Here is an 18,626-nt window from a genome sequence, read left to right as displayed (position 1 = left end):
TTTTATCAGTCTGTGCTCCGTGCTTGGAGAACAGTTTTAAGAACAAAGAGGGACTGCTCCCAGGTCTAGGGCAGTGTAGGGGAAGAGCCCCTGTTCTACAACCCACTGATACGCTGCAGGATGCTCAGTTCTGCCAGTGTACGGAGAACTCTCATCAAAGCTGGGCTCACAAAAGTGGCTGCTCTGAGATCTGGAGGACAGTGGAAAACAGCTGCCATGTTAAGTCAGGAGACCGGTATAAAATCCCTTCGACTAATGGAGAGGCTGATAGAAGAGGTTATCAGTGCACTTCCTGGTTCCTTCAGGAGAGCACAGAAGAAGAGTCTGTGGAGGATCAGCCGGTTACTGGGCTTGAGTTTCCATCTCTGTCTGTCTGTGCTGCGGTGGAGGAACAGGTGGAGGAAGTTGGAGCCCTTCTGTCTTTTAGAACACCAGTCATACAAGACTTCTCAGGAGCATCAAAGAAGGCCTTGTATTCAGTCTCTGTGAAGGTTCTCAACAGAACATCACTAGCCGGTGTACAGGAGCCTAGGTGGTCGGGTGTGTTGACGCCAGGTTCATCTCCCAAGGGCAGCTGGAGGTCTCTGTACAAACCCCCCATAGAGAAACGCACTGCGGCTCTGCAGTGGAGGGTGGTGCATGGGGCCGGGGCTACAAACAGACATGTGGCACATATAGATCCTGGGGTTGGGGGTTGTTTATTCTGTGACTGTGAGGAATCTCTGCAGCACTTGTGGCTCGGATGTCCAAGACTGAGTCGTCTTTTCTCTGTGCTGCAGCAGGTGTTGAGTGGTTTAGGAGAGCTTCTGGAAGATAGTCTGTTTGTGTTTGGGCCTCGGTACACAGCAGCCCAGCGCAGCCGGGTGTCCTTAGTCAACTTCTTGATAGGGCAAGCCAAAATGAGCATCTGGCTGAGCAGGAGGAACAGGATGAAAGGTCTGGGGTCGACTGATGCCACGCTCATGTTCAGGGGTTTGGTTGCCACTCGGCTGAATTTACATATTACAGAATGGTCTCTGATCTAGAAGAGTTTGTGTCTGTGTGGGGGGAGGGGAATGTTTTATGCTCTGTGGTCGACCAATCGCTAGTTCTCAATTTTTGAAACACAGAATGTCTGCTCTGTTTGTTGCTTCTGCTCTGTATGTTTGCTGATTTTATGCATGTGCTTTTATGTAAGTGATATTTCTGGTCATTAATGGAAAAGTTAAAGGTCTCTCTCTCCCTCTCTCTCTCTGTCTCTCTCTCTCTCTCTCTCTCTCTCTCTCTCTCTCTCTCTCTCATTGTGTCATGTGGATTACTGTTAATTTATCATGTTGATCTGTTCTGTACGACATCTATTGCACGTCTGTCCGTCCTGGAAGAGGGATCCCTCCTCAGTTGCTCTTCCTGAGGTTTCTACCGTTTTTTCCCCGTTAAAGGGTTTTTTGGGGAGTTTTTCCTGATCAGCTGTGAGGGTCATAAGGACAGAGGGATGTCGTATGCTGTAAAGCCCTGTGAGGCAAATTGTGATTTGTGATATTGGGCTTTATAAATAAAACTGATTGATTGATTGATTGAAAACTTGGGCCCCAGGCCTTTGTCCCAGCAGACATGTGAACTTTGATCTCTTCATGTCCAGGCTGGTGAAGTGAGGACAGACATGTCCCTCGTTGTCCCTCGTTGTGTCCTCTGTGTGTGCTGCTGGCGTGACGTCTCTGTGTCAATATTTGGACAGTGGTTAACGATCAGTCCGTCAGCTGAGTCCTCCATTTTACATCAGACAACAACTGTCTGTCCTCACGCACGCAGACAGACAGACAGACAGACAGACAGGCAGAGGGACAGACAGGCAGAGGGACAGACAGGCAGAGGGACAGACATGCTGCCGTCCACCTCTCTGACGTGGGGTCTCTGCGCTCTACTCACCTGCTCAGCACTCGTCCAGTCCTCAGGTGAGACTCTGTGTGTCAGGGCTCAGCTGCTGAGGACAGTCTGAGGACCAGGACCTCTATGATTTGGTCTTTCTGTCCCCCACAGTGTTCCTGGACCATCCGTGGGCGGCTCGTGTCCTCGGCTCCGCCTCCAGGAGACGTCGAGCCAACTCCTTCTTGGAGGAGGTTTTACCTGGAGACCTGGAGAGGGAGTGTCGCGAGGAGGTCTGCTCCCAGGAGGAGGCAGCCGAGATCTTCATGACCAAGGAGAAGACGGTGAGACGGACCGCTGGGGGACGGACTGAGGGACACACAGAGGGACACACGGGGACAGACAGAGAGACACACAGAGGACAGACTGAGGGACACACTGAGGGACACACAGAGGACAGACTGAGGGACACACTGAGGGACACACAGAGGACAGACTGAGGGACAGACAGAGGGACAGACTGAGGGACACACTGAGAGACAGACTGAGGGACACACTGAGGGACAGACTGAGGGGCACACTGAGGGACACACAGAGGACAGACTGAGGGGCACACTGAGGGGCACACTGAGGACAGACTGAGGGGCACACTGAGGGACACACAGAGGACAGACTGAGGGACAGACTGAGGGACACACTGAGGGACAGACTGAGGGACACACTGAGGGACAGACTGAGGGGCACACTGAGGGACACACAGAGGACAGACTGAGGGACAGACTGAGGGACACACAGAGGACAGACTGAGGGGCACACTGAGGGACACACAGAGGACAGACTGAAGGACACACTGAGGGACACACTGAGGGACAGACTGAGGGACAGACAGAGGGACACACAGAGGACAGACTGAGGGACACACTGAGGGACACACTGAGGGACACACAGAGGACAGACTGAGGGACACACAGAGGACAGACAGAGGGACACACAGAGGACAGACTGAGGGACACACTGAGGGACACACAGAGGGACAGACAGAGGGACACACAGAGGGACACCCTGAGGGACACACACAGGACAGACTGAGGGACAGACAGAGGGACACCCTGAGGGACACACAGAGGACAGACTGAGGGACACACTGAGGGACACACAGAGGACAGACTGAGGGACAGACAGAGGGACAGACAGAGGACAGACTGAAGGACACACTGAGGGACACACAGAGGACAGACTGAGGGACACACAGAGGACAGACAGAGGGACACACTGAGGGACACACTGAGGGACAGACAGAGGGACACACAGAGGGACACACAGAGGACAGACTGAGGGACAGACAGAGGGACACCCTGAGGGACACACAGAGGACAGACTGAGGGACACACAGAGGGACACACAGAGGACAGACTGAGGGACAGACTGAGGGACACACAGAGGGACACACAGAGGACAGACTGAGGGACACACAGAGGACAGACAGAGGGACACACAGAGGGACACACAGAGGGACACACAGAGGGACAGACTGAGGGACAGACTGAGGGACACACAGAGGACAGAGATACTCTGATTACTCTCAGTACTCCAGTTACTCTCAGTACTCTAATTACTCCCAGTATTGCGATTACTCTTAGTACTCTGATTACTCCAAGTGTTCCAATCACTCTCAGTTCTCTGATTACTTTCAGTTCTCTACTCTGGGTTCTCTAATTTCTCTCAGTTCTCTAATTACTCCCAGTACTCTGATTACTCCAAGTACACTGATTACTCTCACTACTCCAATTACTTTCAGTACTGTAATTACTCCCAGTACTGATTACTACCAGTACTCTGATTACTCTCAGTTGTCTAATTACTCCCAGTATTCCAACTACTCTTAGTACTCTGATTACTCTCAGTTCTCTGATCACTCCCAGTACTCTTATTACTCCCAGTACTGTGTCATTAACTGTTTCTTGTCTTGCAGATGGAGTTCTGGTACAAATACACCAGTGAGTATTTTTACATGATGATGTCATTGTGACATCACTTCCTTGTGGGTGGTGATGTGTTCAGGTGTCTGTGCTTTGTGTTGTAGATCTGAACCCCTGTCAGACTAACCCCTGTCTGAATGGAGGGATGTGCACCCTGGACAGAGACGACTTCCTGTGTCTCTGCTCGCCGCCGTACCACGGCAAGACCTGCGACACAGGTAAACAACTTTGTAAACAACACCTGCGACACAGGTAAACAAGTCTTTAAATAACACCTGGGGTCCGTTTCACAAAGCAGGTTCAACAAACTCTGAGTCTAATCCTGAACTCTGAGTTGATCTACTCTGAGATAGGAAACTCTGAGTTTCCGGTTCCAGAACAGCTGATGTGAATCAGTTTAATCAACTCGGAGTAGTTTCACCTGGAGTTAAGCGCGTGCACCACGACTATAAAAAGCCAGCAACAATGGAGCCCCGATTTGACGAGTCACCATGGCAACGGGGAAGAGGAGGGCTGTGTTTTTCACCCCACTAGAATTAGAAATCTTAATGCGCTCATACGGAGAGTTTGCACATGTTTTCAAAAAGAAGTACAACACCGCTGCAGCTGCAAAAGAGAGGGAGACGGCGTGGGAGAACATTGCTGCTCGGGTCAATGCATAAGTTTAAATGCAGTCCTTTGCAATCACAATAATATTACAGGGGAAAACTGCTTGAATGGTAGCCTATTAATTTATTTCATTTAGGTGCAATCCCGCGGGGAGAAGCGTATTTGGCAGCAGTTCAGGATGAAATATAAAAACATTGTTAAGACCTCGGCATGATCTCATGGGGGTGCCTCATTTTGATCATGTTTTACATTGTAAAGTAAATATTAAGTGGCTGTTTGACTGTGCAGTTGTTTTATCCCCAACATAATGCTGTTTTCACACACATCAATGTCTTCTCATCTGTATCATGTTCTGTTAAATAATTAAGCCTGTTTAAACTAACACAGACTTCTACTCAGCCAGCAGAAAGAAGGCAGATGCCGTAAAACCAGCACACTTTTCTGACCGCCCTGCATACAGTTGCCTTACTCAAGTGCTCAGCATCTCCGACATTGTATAAAAAACTTCCATTTGCAAAGAAACGCAGCGCAACACACAATATCTGCTGGGATGTGAGAGCATGACTACGATTGGTGATGTTGCAAATGTAAGGACGGATTAGGTTGTGTATGTAGATGATGGACTGTGACGTGAAACGGTGCAGCTCAAAAATATAATTGTGTGGAAATGCTAGAACATCTATGCGCGGTCTGATAACCATCTCCCGACGAATATTTAATTCTGTGCGCAGTAATGCTGCACCTTCATCCACGGGATCGTTATCAAAAGGACATGCCATGTTAGTGGAAAAAGTCGCCACCTACTGTGCCTGATGGACTTCTAATATACTGACTCTGATTTCTTTAATGATTTTTAAATGACAGACAGCAGAACTAGGCTACGCCAAAACTCGCCTGCTGACTGAATGAATGAGGAAATCAAATGGAGTGTGTGGCTCTGAAAGAGGGCGGAGACAGAGAGAAACTCCAGGTTCATTGAGAAAAACCTGGTCCCGACCAGGTTAGGTTCATAGAGTCTGTTACTACGGTAACTGACCGAGAGCTTAAGTTACCTCTCTCTCTGAAACAGGCTAGAGTTACCCCTCTTTCTCTGGTTTGAGTCACCTCCCTTTTTGAAACGGAAAACTCAGAGTTTCCCTCATTTCAGGGTTGTAGCGGGGTTCTTCCGGGAAAAATATGGCGTAGTCGGGAAGATACGTTTTAAAGTGTTTATTCCACCAAACCAACCAAAACAGTGAAAAAAATAAGTACAAAGTAACAACAAAATATTTACAAAAAGGCACCCTGGGTTCAGAGTTCTTCAGTAACCCAAATTACAGCTGGACCACCGGCCGAAAAACAAGGACAATTGTCCAAAAACACGCTCACTCAATACTTTCTCTTGTTGTCAAACTCCTGCCATGTACCACCAACTCTCCACACCAACATGGACAAGATGGCTGCCTTATAAATCATAAGCCCCTCCCACTGGGCATGACAGAAAAAGAATAATTAACTTTGAAATCAGTGTTTCCCTACAAATAGAAACAACCAAAAATGTATTGACAAATAGTTAAATACAGAGAAATACCTCCTTTAAATACTCACTGTTCAACATGTCAACATTCAGTCTCCAATACTGCAAAATAAACATAATTAGTGCAAACACACATTTAAATTAATCAGGTGACCATTTTCCTGCTACGTCCCCTTTAAACCCCAGGAACTCGATACGCCCCTGTTTGGCGGATTCGGCATCTGACACAGGGCAGCGGGGAGTTTTCACTAAACCTGCTTTGTGAAATGGACCCCAGGGTCCTGTATCACGAAGCAGGATTAATGTCTCAGCGAGGTAACTTCAGGGTTAACCCTGGGTTTTCGGTCTCACGAAGCCGGTTCAGTTCTTATCGGGGTAGATCACCATGGTAACTTACTCTGAACGGCTATCCTGCTCCGGAGCAGGGTAAGTTCAGGGTTGAATCTGATCCTATAAAAAGCACCACCCACTGGCCAATCAGCTGTTGATGGCTGACAGAAATGCAGCCCAGTCATGACGGGAAGTTTAATTCATTTGATTGATTTTGATTTGAAAGTTTATTTTGAACATTAAAAAAGAAAAGAAAGCAACAACAACAGACAATGAAAAGATTGTTCAAAAAGGAGTGGAAAGAAGTGGAACTTTCATCCCAGCCCTTCATAAGAAAGAAACTGATCATTAGCGGACACTTAATAGCACCATTAATTAGTGCCAACATTTTGTTTTGTTGGAGGAAATGATCCCTGTTAAAGATAATGGGCCTAACTGACAGCTTTGCTGCTGGAAATGTGGAAAGTAGCCTATCATGTCTACACTTCATGGTGTTTGAGGGATTTTCCTTTTTGTGTTTCTTAAAGAGGGACACTAGGTATATTTCTGCACAGCTGTTAATTTCTAACACAGCTCAATATCAGGATGATTTTATTCAGACTATCAGTTTGGTGTTGATATGATTTAACTGTGGCGTCAGCTTTAAGCTTTATTGTAGCATATATAACGTTATGACAAAGAAGACCAGTTTATCAGACGCAATGATGTTAGACGATAATTGTAATACACGCAGTTCATCTGCGCATTGATTTCATGGGATTCAAGGGTGTGATCAGTGTCAGATGTACAGGTACAGGTACTGTAGCTACTTGAACCAGTGATGAGTCATTTAACCTACACATCATTTTATTTGCTCCCTTGTGTTGTCTTGATTTTCCCTCTCTCCTCCTCTATTTCTTCTTTCCTCACCCGTTTCTTTTCTTCTCTATTCATGTGATTTCATTGATGTTTTGACAGGGAATTTCTTTGATAAGCTTTTAGTGGCTTCTAACCTCTCCGGCACTTTTCTTTTTTTAATCTTGTAAATGTTATCCTGTCTGTTTTTAACATTATGTGCAAATAAACTAATCTAAACTAAAACTAAACATTATTCATCCCGTTATGCGTTGCCACGCATGTTTCCTCCTCCTGCAGCTGCCACGGTGTTGGCCTTTTCTCTAATGTTGCTTTTCTCCTCCTCATATTTTAGAAGAATTAATCTCTGATCCTCACATGAGAAATACTTTTTCCCCTCACATACGGCGCTCTGTGAGGACGCTCAGTGACGCTCAGTGACGCTGCGCTTCTCTCATGATTGTGATTGGTCCGCTGCTCACGGCTCTTGATAAAGCAACCCTGGGTTGAGTTACCGAGTTGATATCCAGCGTCGTGATACCGATTATCCTGATTGCCATTGTTAGGGTTAGTCAACCCAGGATAGGTCTGGGTAACCCAGGAAAGGTTGATCTCGCTTCGTGATACAGGCCCCTGGGCTCTGAGTTGACTAATCCTGATCCTGATCTCTGAGCTGAGAAACAGAACAGCTGATCAGAATCAGTTCAATCAGCCTGACGGAGGTGCGTTCGCAGTGAGCACCAACAAACATCATCAGTAGACTGCAGATAACATGATTCTCAGAGACAGGAAGTGAAATTAAAAGCAGAGCCACTGATTTCATCCAAAACTGAATCAGAGATTTGAAGACATGAAAAAGATATTAAACAGACTGGAACTGATCCTGACGATAATGATGATGATGATGATGATGATAATGATGGTGATGATGATGATGGTGATGATGGTGATGATGATGGTATAATCATGGTAAAATCATGATGGTATATAACAGAGGAATTGTGTGTGTAGTGTTGATGGTGTGTCACTATAGAAACGGCGGCTGTATGCAGTATTGCAGAGACCTGCCAGGGGGAGCCGGAGTTCAGTGTGACTGCGCCGACGGGTTCCAGCTGGACGTCGATGGATACAGCTGCTCCAAGAACGGTAACAGAACTCAGGTTACTACTGTAACTGACCCTCTCACTGATACTCTGGTGTATTTATACTCCTGTTGTTGATACTCTGGTGTATTTAATTTCAATTCAATTTTATTTATAAAGCCCAATATCACAAATCACAGTTTGCCTCACAGGGCTTTACAGCATACGACATCCCTCTGTCCTTATGACCCTCACAGCTGATCAGGAAAAACTCCCCAAAAAACCCTTTAACGGGGAAAAAACGGTAGAAACCTCAGGAAGAGCAACTGAGGAGGGATCCCTCTTCCAGGACGGACAGACGTGCAATAGATGTCGTACAGAACAGATCAGCATGATAAATTAACGGTAATCCATATGACACAGTGAGACAGAGAGAGAGAGAGACAGAGAGAGAGAGAGAAGGAGAGAAGGTGCCCGGTGTATTATAGGGGGGTCCCCCGGGGTCCATGTCATTGGTCCGACATCCCATTAGTCCGACTGTCCGCGGTGCTGAACGGCTCGCGGCGGGCGTATGGTGCGCCGCGACCGGCTCTGGGTCAGCTGGGAAAGGCTTGAGGCAAAGCAGGCTCACAGCTTATGTGTTTGTCACTTTCTTTTTCATTTTAACCCACACCATGATCTTTTCCTGACCCTAACCAAGTGGTTTTTGTGCCTAAATCTAACCAGACCTTAACCACAGGGCATCATGATGATTTCGGAACGGACTTCGGAACAATGGGTTTAATATAGTCGGAACGATGGGATGTCGAACCAATGGGCAGTTCCCGTCCTCCGGCAGACTAGGCCTAAGTCAGCCTAACTAGGGGCTGGTACAGGGCAAGCCTGAGCCAGCCCTAACTATAAGCTTTATCAAAGAGGAAAGTCTTAAGTCTAGTCTTAAATGTGGAGACGGTGTCTGCCTCCCGGACCGTAACAGGAAGATGATTCCACAGGAGAGGAGCCTGATAGCTGAAGGCTCTGGCTCCTGATCTACTTTTGGAGACTTTAGGGACCACGAGTAACCCTGCGTTGTCAGAGCGCAGTGTTCTGGTGGGATAATATGGCACTATGAGCTCTCTAAGATATGACGGAGCTTGACCATTTAGAGCTTTATAAGTTAACAGTAGGATTTTAAATTCAATTCTGGATTTTACAGAATTACAGTATTTATACTCCTGTTGTTGATACTCTGGTGTATTTATACTCCTGTTGTTGATACTCTGATGTATTTATACTCCTGTTGTCGACACTCTGATGTATTTATACTCTTATTGTTGATACTCTGATGTATTTATACTCCTGTTGTCGACACTCTGATGTATTTATACTCCTGTTGTTGATACTCTGGTGTATTTATACTCTTATTGTTGATACTCTGATGTATTTATACTCCTGTTGTTGATACTCTGATGTATTTATACTCCTGTTGTCGACATTCTGATGTATTTATACTCCTGTTGTTGATACTCTGATGTATTTATACTCTTATTGTTGATACTCTGATGTATTTATACTCCTGTTGTCGACACTCTGATGTATTTATACTCTTATTGTTGATACTCTGATGTATTTATACTCCTGTTGTCGACACTCTGATGTATTTATACTCCTGTTGTTGATACTCTGATGTATTTATACTCCTGTTGTTGATACTCTGATGTATTTATACTCTTATTGTTGATACTCTGATGTATTTATACTCCTGTTGTCGACACTCTGATGTATTTATACTCTTATTGTTGATACTCTGATGTATTTATACTCCTGTTGTTGATACTCTGGTGTATTTATACTCCTGTTGTTGATACTCTGATGTATTTATACTCCTGTTGTTGATACTCTGGTGTATTTATACTCTTATTGTTGATACTCTGATGTATTTATACTCCTGTTGTTGATACTCTGGTGTATTTATACTCTTGTTATTGATACTCTGATGTATTTATACTCCTGTTGTCGACACTCTGATGTATTTATACTCCTGTTGTTGATACTCTGATGTATTTATACTCTTATTGTTGATACTCTGATGTATTTATACTCCTGTTGTCGACACTCTGATGTATTTATACTCTTATTGTTGATACTCTGGTGTATTTATACTCTTATTGTTGAAACTCTGGTGTATTTATACTCTTGTTGTTGATACTCTGATGTATTTATACTCTTATTGTTGATACTCTGATGTATTTATACTCCTGTTGTTGATACTCTGGTGTATTTATACTCTTGTGGTTGATACTCTGGTGTATTTATACTCTTATTGTTGATACTCTGGTGTATTTATACTCTTATTGTTGATACTCTGATGTATTTATACTCCTGTTGTTGATACTCTGGTGTATTTATACTCTTGTTATTGATACTCTGATGTATTTATACTCCTGTTGTCGACACTCTGATGTATTTATACTCCTGTTGTTGATACTCTGATGTATTTATACTCTTATTGTTGATACTCTGATGTATTTATACTCCTGTTGTCGACACTCTGGTGTATTTATACTCCTGTTGTTGATACTCTGGTGTATTTATACTCTTATTGTTGATACTCTGATGTATTTATACTCCTGTTGTCGACACTCTGATGTATTTATACTCTTATTGTTGATACTCTGATGTATTTATACTCTTATTGTTGATACTCTGGTGTATTTATACTCCTGTTGTCGACACTCTGATGTATTTATACTCCTGTTGTTGATACTCTGGTGTATTTATACTCTTATTGTTGATACTCTGGTGTATTTATACTCCTGTTGTCGACACTCTGATGTATTTATACTCCTGTTGTTGATATCTGCGTGTTATACTCTGTCCCACCTGGTGCATTTATACACTATGTCACTGTTGATACCTGTGTATTTATACTCTGTTGAGAAACTCTGATGATTTATACCTGTTGTTGATACCAGATTTATACCTATATGTTATGATGACATGTTGAATACAACTGGACAGTACTGTTGCTGATACTCTTATTGATTAATACATGTTGGCCCAACATCACCGTGGAAATGGGCAGCATGTTTGATGACAACAACACAGATGGCTGGGTGGACAAATTGAACTCTATAGAGACGTTGGAGAAGCTGATGACAGTGAACACAACAACTGGACAGTGGGGAGCCAATGAGACGGAGCTGATGGGGGAGGACGGGGGGGATCTACGTATTGTGGGCGGAGCCTTGGACAGACCAGGAGGAAGTCCCTGGCAGGTGTGGAGACGTTTCACATGAGGTCATTTCACACATTTAAATCTGCTGTTGTTCATGTTTTCACAGTGATGTGTTCAGTGTGCGGCGTGTGTGGTCGTGATGACTCACGCGTCATCACGAGTCTGCAGCTCTGCCCTGCTCTATGTGAACACAATGTGTGTGTGTGTGTGTTTGTGTGTGTCCAGGTTCTGCTCCGCAGGTCTAACGGTCACGGATTCTGTGGAGGGACGCTGGTCTCTGATCGCTGGGTGGTCTCTGCTGCTCACTGTCTCCAGGAGACTCCAGACCATGTGACTATAGGTGACCTCCTGAGTGTGTGTGTGTGTGTGTGTGTGTGTGTGTGTGTGTGTGTGTGTGTTCGTTCCTGCTTTATGTTTATCTTCACATTAACACGTGAGTAGTGTGTGTGTGTGTGTGTGTGTGTGTGTGTGTGTGTGTACAGGTGACTTCGATAAGCGGCGTCCTGATCCAGGTGAGCAGCTGATAAAGGTTCAGAAGGTCTTCGTCCATCCTCACTTCCATGCCTTCACCTTCGACAGCGACATCGCTCTGCTGTATCTCGCCCAGCCGGTCGTCAGGAGCGCCACTGCCATCCCTGCCTGCCTCCCCGACCCCCACCTCTCCGAATACCTACTGAAGGTAACTTTATTGACGCCACAGAGTGCTGACAGTCACAGATCTGAGATGAGAGCTAACAGTGTGTGTCTGTGTGTTCAGAAGGGAAACCGTGGCATGGTGACGGGCTGGGGGGTCACGCAGTACCTGGGCAGGTCATCACGCTTCCTCAGGAAGGTCACGCTTCCCGTGGTCAGCTACCGAGACTGCACCGCCTCCACTGAACAGGTGATCAGGCGGCGGAGTTCACTGAACAGAGTCAAGGATGAGGGATGAGACCTGTTCAACCATGTTTGGTCGTTCTTATAGCTCGTACACTGTCCACTGTAACCATGGTAACCACTGTAACCCCAGTGTCTCTGACCTGATGTGTGTCTCTGACATGACGTGTGTCTCTGACATGACGTGTGTCTCTGTCTTGACGTGTTTCTCTGACCTGACGTGTGTCTCTGACATGACATGTGTCTCTGACATGACATGTGTCTCTGTCTTGACGTGTGTCTCTGACATGACATGTGCCTCTATCTTGACGTGTGTCTCTGACCTGACGTGTGTCTCTGACCTGACGTGTGTCTCTAACCTGACGTGTGTCTCTGACCTGACGTGTGTCTCTGACATGACATGTGTCTCTGTCTTGACGTGTGTCTCTGACCTGACGTGTGTCTCTGACATGACATGTGTCTCTGACATGACATGTGTCTCTGACATGACATGTGTCTCTGTCTTGACGTGTGTCTCTGACCTGACGTGTGTCTCTGACATGACATGTGTCTCTGACATGACATGTGTCTCTGTCTTGACGTGTGTCTCTGTCTTGACGTGTGTCTCTGACCTGACGTGTGTCTCTGACATGACGTGTGTCTCTGACATGACATGTGTCTCTGTCTTGACGTGTGTCTCTGACATGACATGTGTCTCTGACATGACATGTGTCTCTGTCTTGACGTGTGTCTCTGACATGACGTGTGTCTCTGACCTGACGTGTGTCTCTGACCTGACATGTGTCTCTGTCTTGACGTGTGTCTCTGACATGACGTGTGTCTCTGACCTGACGTGTGTCTCTGACCTGACGTGTGTCTCTGTCTTGACGTGTGTCTCTGACCTGACGTGTGTCTCTGACCTGACGTGTGTCTCTGACCTGACGTGTGTCTCTGTCTTGACGTGTGTCTCTGACCTGACGTGTGTCTCTGACCTGACGTGTGTCTCTGACATGACGTGTGTCTCTGTCCTGACGTGTGTCTCTGACCTGACGTGTGTCTCTGACATGACGTGTGTCTCTGTCCTGACGTGTGTCTCTGACATGACGTGTGTCTCTGACATGACATGTGTCTCTGTCTTGACGTGTGTCTCTGACCTGACGTGTGTCTCTGACATGACGTGTGTCTCTGACATGACATGTGTCTCTGTCTTGACGTGTGTCTCTGACCTGACGTGTGTCTCTGACCTGACGTGTGTCTCTGACCTGACGTGTGTCTCTGACATGACGTGTGTCTCTGACATGACATGTGTCTCTGTCTTGACGTGTGTCTCTGACCTGACGTGTGTCTCTGACCTGACGTGTGTCTCTGACATGACGTGTGTCTCTGACATGACGTGTGTCTCCGTCCAACAGGTGATCACAGACAACATGTTCTGTGCAGGTTACCTGGACGTGGGCAGGGACGCCTGCAGCGGGGACAGCGGGGGACCATTTGTGGTGAACTACAAAGGGACCTGGTTTCTGACGGGCGTGGTCAGCTGGGGAGAGAAATGTGCCGCCAAGGGGAAGTACGGAGTTTATACCCGACTGGGGAACTTCCTGAACTGGATCAGAGACACCATGGAACTTTTATTAGTCAGGGTTAAAAACAAAGGTTAAATTTGTTGTTTGTTAAATTCAGACAGTTTGAAATGATCAAAAGTTTCAGACTGAAGTTTGAGTTTCTAACGTCTGTAAAATAAAACACAGAAACTGTGACTGAACGACTTCACATGACATTAAAGCTCAGAAACAAAACAACCAGACTGTCTGTGTGTCTGTGTGTGTGTGTGTGTGTGTGTCTGTGTGTCTGTGTGTGTGTCTGTGTGTCTGTGTGTGTGTCTGTGTGTCTGTGTGTCTGTGTGTGTGTCTGTGTGCGTGTCTGTGTGTCTGTGTGTCTGTGTGTGTGTCTGTGTGTGTGTGTCTGTGTGTGTGTCTGTGTGTGTGTGTGTGTGTGTGTGTGTGTGTGTCTGTGTGTGTGTGTGTCTGTGTGTGTGTGTGTGTGTGTGTGTGTGTGTGTGTCTGTGTGTGTGTCTGTGTGTGTGTGTGTGTGTGTGTGTGTGTCTGTGTGTGTGTGTGTGTCTGTGTGTCTGTGTGTGTGTCTGTGTGTCTGTGTGTGTGTCTGTGTGTGTGTGTGTGTGTGTGTGTGTGTCTGTGTGTGTCTGTGTGTGTGTCTGTGTGTGTGTGTCTGTGTGTGTGTGTGTCTGTGTGTGTGTGTGTGTCTGTGTGTGTGTGTGTGTGTGTGTGTGTGTGTGTGTGTGTGTGTGTGTGTGTCTGTGTGTGTGTGTGTGTCTGTGTGTGTGTGTGTGTGTCTGTGTGTGTGTGTTTATGGCTTTTTCCATGATTTTGGACGACACGCTATCCACCTTATTTTCAAACACGGAAGTAAATAGTGATCAACTTCCGTGTTTTTGTGCGTGACTTCCGGTCAGCTGCTTTCCCTCACTGGAGCTAACGGTGCAAGCTAATTTTTTTCAATTTTCAGTTGTTTATGTTAGTCAATCAGTTAGTTAGTTAGTCTGTGTATTTTATATAGATAACTGTGCCCACGTTTCCATTATCCGGTAATTGCCGGTAAAAAAAATTCCCTTTAAACGCAAATAAATCGCACGTCAATCATAAACTATGAACCAAAAAAGCACAATCTATCCCGAGTGAGACAAACTGCTTGATCCCCGTCTCCAGTGTACCAGCAGAGAACCTGCAGAACCGAATCAGTGAAAAAACACACCGGGCTACACAGCCTCTCTACCTGAGCAGCTGAAGCTGCGGCTCACACCCTCGACACACAGACGGTGCTTCTGCATGCCAGCCACACGTGTGCTCAACTGTGAGAAATAAATATGTGAGGTGTCGCTGCTTTTCTATCTTTTTCCCTTTTCTTTCTTTCTGTCGACATACACTCCTAACACAGGGTGTGTTTAATTGACTGAGTTGATCATTAAGCCATAGTGATGCGCGGATCGGCTCTGATAGCACCTGAATCAGCATGTACGCATCAACCATCCAGCCGTTACAACATGATTGAGCTAGCAAAGCAGTTTTGTGTTGCTATGTGTGGTATTTATTCAGTTTTGGGAAATCACGATGTCTAGAAAGCATCAGTGGCTGCAGCTGACAGGGACAGCTAACACTAGCAGCAAAGCTAACATCAGGACGTCATCTGTTAAAAGCCGGATTTCATGTCAGATACGACATGAAACTACTCCAGTTAGCTCAATCATGTTGTAACTAAGACATCCGCTGGAAAAAATATTTTTTTCACGTTTATTGAGTTATTGAGTTATTATAGACACCGCTAATGGCTAACAGCTAATGGTTAGCCCAGCTAATCTACAATAACCATGTTATTAATTACACACAGAGAAATAGTGAGTAACTCTTCACATCATAATGATGTCTTCTTTGTTTGATAACTGATAAAGCATCCTATTCATTATAAGATGGTCACTTTGCTGCCGGTGAGGATGCTGGTTACCATAGTGATTTTTGTTTACTGCCGTGTGTTTTGGCACGTAAAGCACAGTGTCGCAATGAACTGTCGTAAAGCTCAGTTGTATTTTTCAGCTGAAGAAGGTTATTTCTGTTTGTTTGTTTGTTTGTTTGTTTGTTTGTTTTAGGAGTAGTTTAATGGCAGTTCCAGACTTTAGTTTAGTACCTTTATTAGAATCACCGACAGAACTACTTTCACCATTACCTGAAGGTCTTTAGCCTTTGTCCATTTATCTTCGTTCTGCTGCCTGATGCGGGTTACTATAGTAATTTTTGCTGTCTGCCGTATTTAGGCACGTAAAACATCATGAACCGTTGTAAAGCTTTCCTACTAATATGGGAGTGAGAATGTTTGTTGGCTGATGGCTTGTAATAATTTTGGTTTGGAAGTAACTTACAGCAGCTCTACACTGAATTTGTTACTGTTTTGTGAACCACCAGCAGAATCAGGAAATTAGTCCATGAAAAGAAATTTGTCAATGCCTAGTAATTAAAGTACATGAAGTGAGAAACTCTGATTTCGCTCTCCTTATGATTATTGCAATCTTTTTAAGTTATTCTCACAGTTTCTGTTAATTGGTAGACTAGGCAAAGCTTATTATGTCTCTCTGTTTAGGAGATCTGTTAGTTTGTGTTTTGGCATGGCTCTCCCCTCTCCCAAGTGCCCCCCCCCCCCCCATGGAAAGCATGGATTGCTTACAATAAACCTAGTGTGCTCACTTTGTCTGAAACTTGGCTGCACAGTAATATTTCAGATAATGAAATCAAACTTGATGATTATGTTTTGTATAGAGCTGATAGAGGATCTAGAGGAGGAGGAGTGGCTACATATGTTTCATCTCATTTATGCCCATAACTTGTTATGCCAACAGTTACACCCCTGCATTTTGAATGCCTTTTTGTCAAATTAATTTTTCATAAAAATAAACACTTAACCATAGATAATATCTACAGACCCCCAAATGCTCCTTCAGAATCTACTGAGTGTATACTGTCTACCATTAACTCTTTAGGTCGTCCGGGAGAAATGATTGTACTTGGTGACTTTAATAAAAATTGGATGGAACGTGTATCCCTCAAAGATAAAAATCTATTCAGCAGCATAAACTTTACGCAAATTATCACTGAACCAACAAGAGTTGATAGAACATCTTCAACCCTGTTAGACTGGATATTTGTCACTCATCCTGATAGAATTATAAAATCAGGGGTATTACCTGACAGTTTAAGTGACCATTCAATTATTTTCTGTGTTTGGAAAATTAAAGTTCCTCGTCTTCCACCCAAGTGTATAAAAGTAAGAAAAATCAAAAATATCAATGTTGAACAATTTATTGAAGATGTAAGTGCTATAAAATGGGATAGATTACAACTAATACCTTTTGTTAATGATGCTTGGGATTATTTTTACACAGAGTTTATTAAAGTTATTAACAAACATGTCCCCTGGACAACAAGGAAAGTTAAGGGTAGACACTTACCATGGATAAAAGCTGACTTCTTAGGTTTAATCAAACAAAGGGATAAGGCGTGGCAGAAATATCGTTCCACAAAAGATATAGGTGACTGGAATGCATATAAACAACTAAGAAACATCTGTGCAACTAAAATGATGATGTTCCTTTAAGTTGGAAATGTTCCAGAATCACTCCTTTGCATAAAGGTGGCGACGCCCATGACATTAATAACTATAGACCTATTTCCATAATAAACTGTGTAGTCAAACTATTTGAAAAATTAGTTTTTAATCAACTTTCTCATTATATTAATGAGTTTGACATCTTATCCCCATATTAATCTGGTTTCAGATCAAATTTTTCTACAACAACAGCTCTCCTTAAATTCACTAATGATATAACATCCTCTTCAGATAACAATATGCTCACAGGTGCAATATTTATAGACCTTACTAAGGCTTTCGACATGGTTGACCACTATCTCCTCCTCGATAAGCTTCATGCCATAGGACTTTCTGAAAGCTCATTGCTCTGGTTCAATTCCTACCTTCATCACAGATACCAATGTGTTTCTCTTCATGGCGCACAGTCAGACTTTATGTTAATGGAAAGGGTATCCCCCAAGGCTCCTCCTTAGGTCCACTATTGTTCAGGATCTTTATCAGTGACTTACCACAAGCTTGTTGTCATCTTTATGCTGATGATGCAGTTATTTATACCTCTGGATCTAATGTTTCTCAAATCCAGTCAATATTATAGTCTAATTTTGATTCTATTCAAAAATGATTTTCATCCAACAAACTCTTACTTAATAAGAGGAAGTCCTATGTTATTCGGTACTAGACAGAAACTTTTACATTCTGGTAAATTATCCATTAATTATCCCGAAGGTACTCCTCTTGAGGAAATAGATCGATTCAAATATCTTGGTGTTTGGCTTGATTCTCAACTTACCTTTAAAGTACATATTGACTCAGTTATTAAGAAAATAAACTGCAGCTTGGGTTTACTGTATTGCTCAATAAACTGCTTCACTCTACAGATTAGGAAAAAGATTGTTACACAGCTTATTCTCCCTATACTTGATTATGCAGATATTGTATATCGGAAAACTTCAGAAACCAGCTTATCCTCTATTAGAGTCACTTACAACAACCTTTGCAGATTTATTCTAAGATGTCCATTCAGAACAGAAAACAGAAACAGAAAATTGCACTATGTATCATTCTCTAAATTGGTTAACACCTGAGTCCAGAAGACAGTTTCATTGGCTGCAGTTTATTTTCAAATGTATTTATTATAATTACCCCCGTACTTAAAACAATATTTGATCCCATATAGCTCACAGCGTTATTTACGCCATACTGACAGTTGT

At 44.2% G+C, this 18,626-nt stretch overlaps 1 protein-coding gene across 1 annotated transcript; it reads left to right on the top strand.

The window, feature by feature from the left end:
* Positions 1–1,618: 1,618 nt before the first annotated feature.
* Positions 1,619–13,922, top strand: LOC125888443 (coagulation factor VII). Its single transcript, XM_049575828.1, has 11 exons — positions 1,619–1,931; positions 2,017–2,186; positions 3,815–3,839; positions 3,926–4,039; positions 8,122–8,308; positions 9,169–9,203; positions 11,235–11,449; positions 11,635–11,754; positions 11,897–12,088; positions 12,167–12,292; positions 13,677–13,922. The coding sequence occupies exons 1-11, from the start codon at positions 1,640–1,642 to the stop codon at positions 13,920–13,922; spliced, it is 1,722 nt and encodes a 573-aa protein (XP_049431785.1). The 5' UTR covers positions 1,619–1,639.
* The last annotated feature ends 4,704 nt before the right edge of the window (positions 13,923–18,626 follow it).

This window comes from Epinephelus fuscoguttatus, linkage group LG5, assembly GCF_011397635.1.
Source record: "Epinephelus fuscoguttatus linkage group LG5, E.fuscoguttatus.final_Chr_v1".
NCBI lineage: Eukaryota > Metazoa > Chordata > Actinopteri > Perciformes > Serranidae > Epinephelus > Epinephelus fuscoguttatus.
Note: the sequence above shows the minus strand (reverse complement) of the source record. Positions and strands in the feature narration are given on the sequence as shown.

Excerpts from the sequence above, each read along its gene's own strand:
- LOC125888443 (XM_049575828.1), top strand. The coding sequence starts at position 1,640 with ATGTCCCTCGTTGTCCCTCGTTGTGTCCTCTGTGTGTGCTGCTGGCGT. Across the intron at positions 3,840-3,925 it reads GTTCTGGTACAAATACACCA|ATCTGAACCCCTGTCAGACT; the intron begins GTGAGTATTTTT and ends TTTGTGTTGTAG. Across the intron at positions 12,293-13,676 it reads GCACCGCCTCCACTGAACAG|GTGATCACAGACAACATGTT; the intron begins GTGATCAGGCGG and ends TCCGTCCAACAG.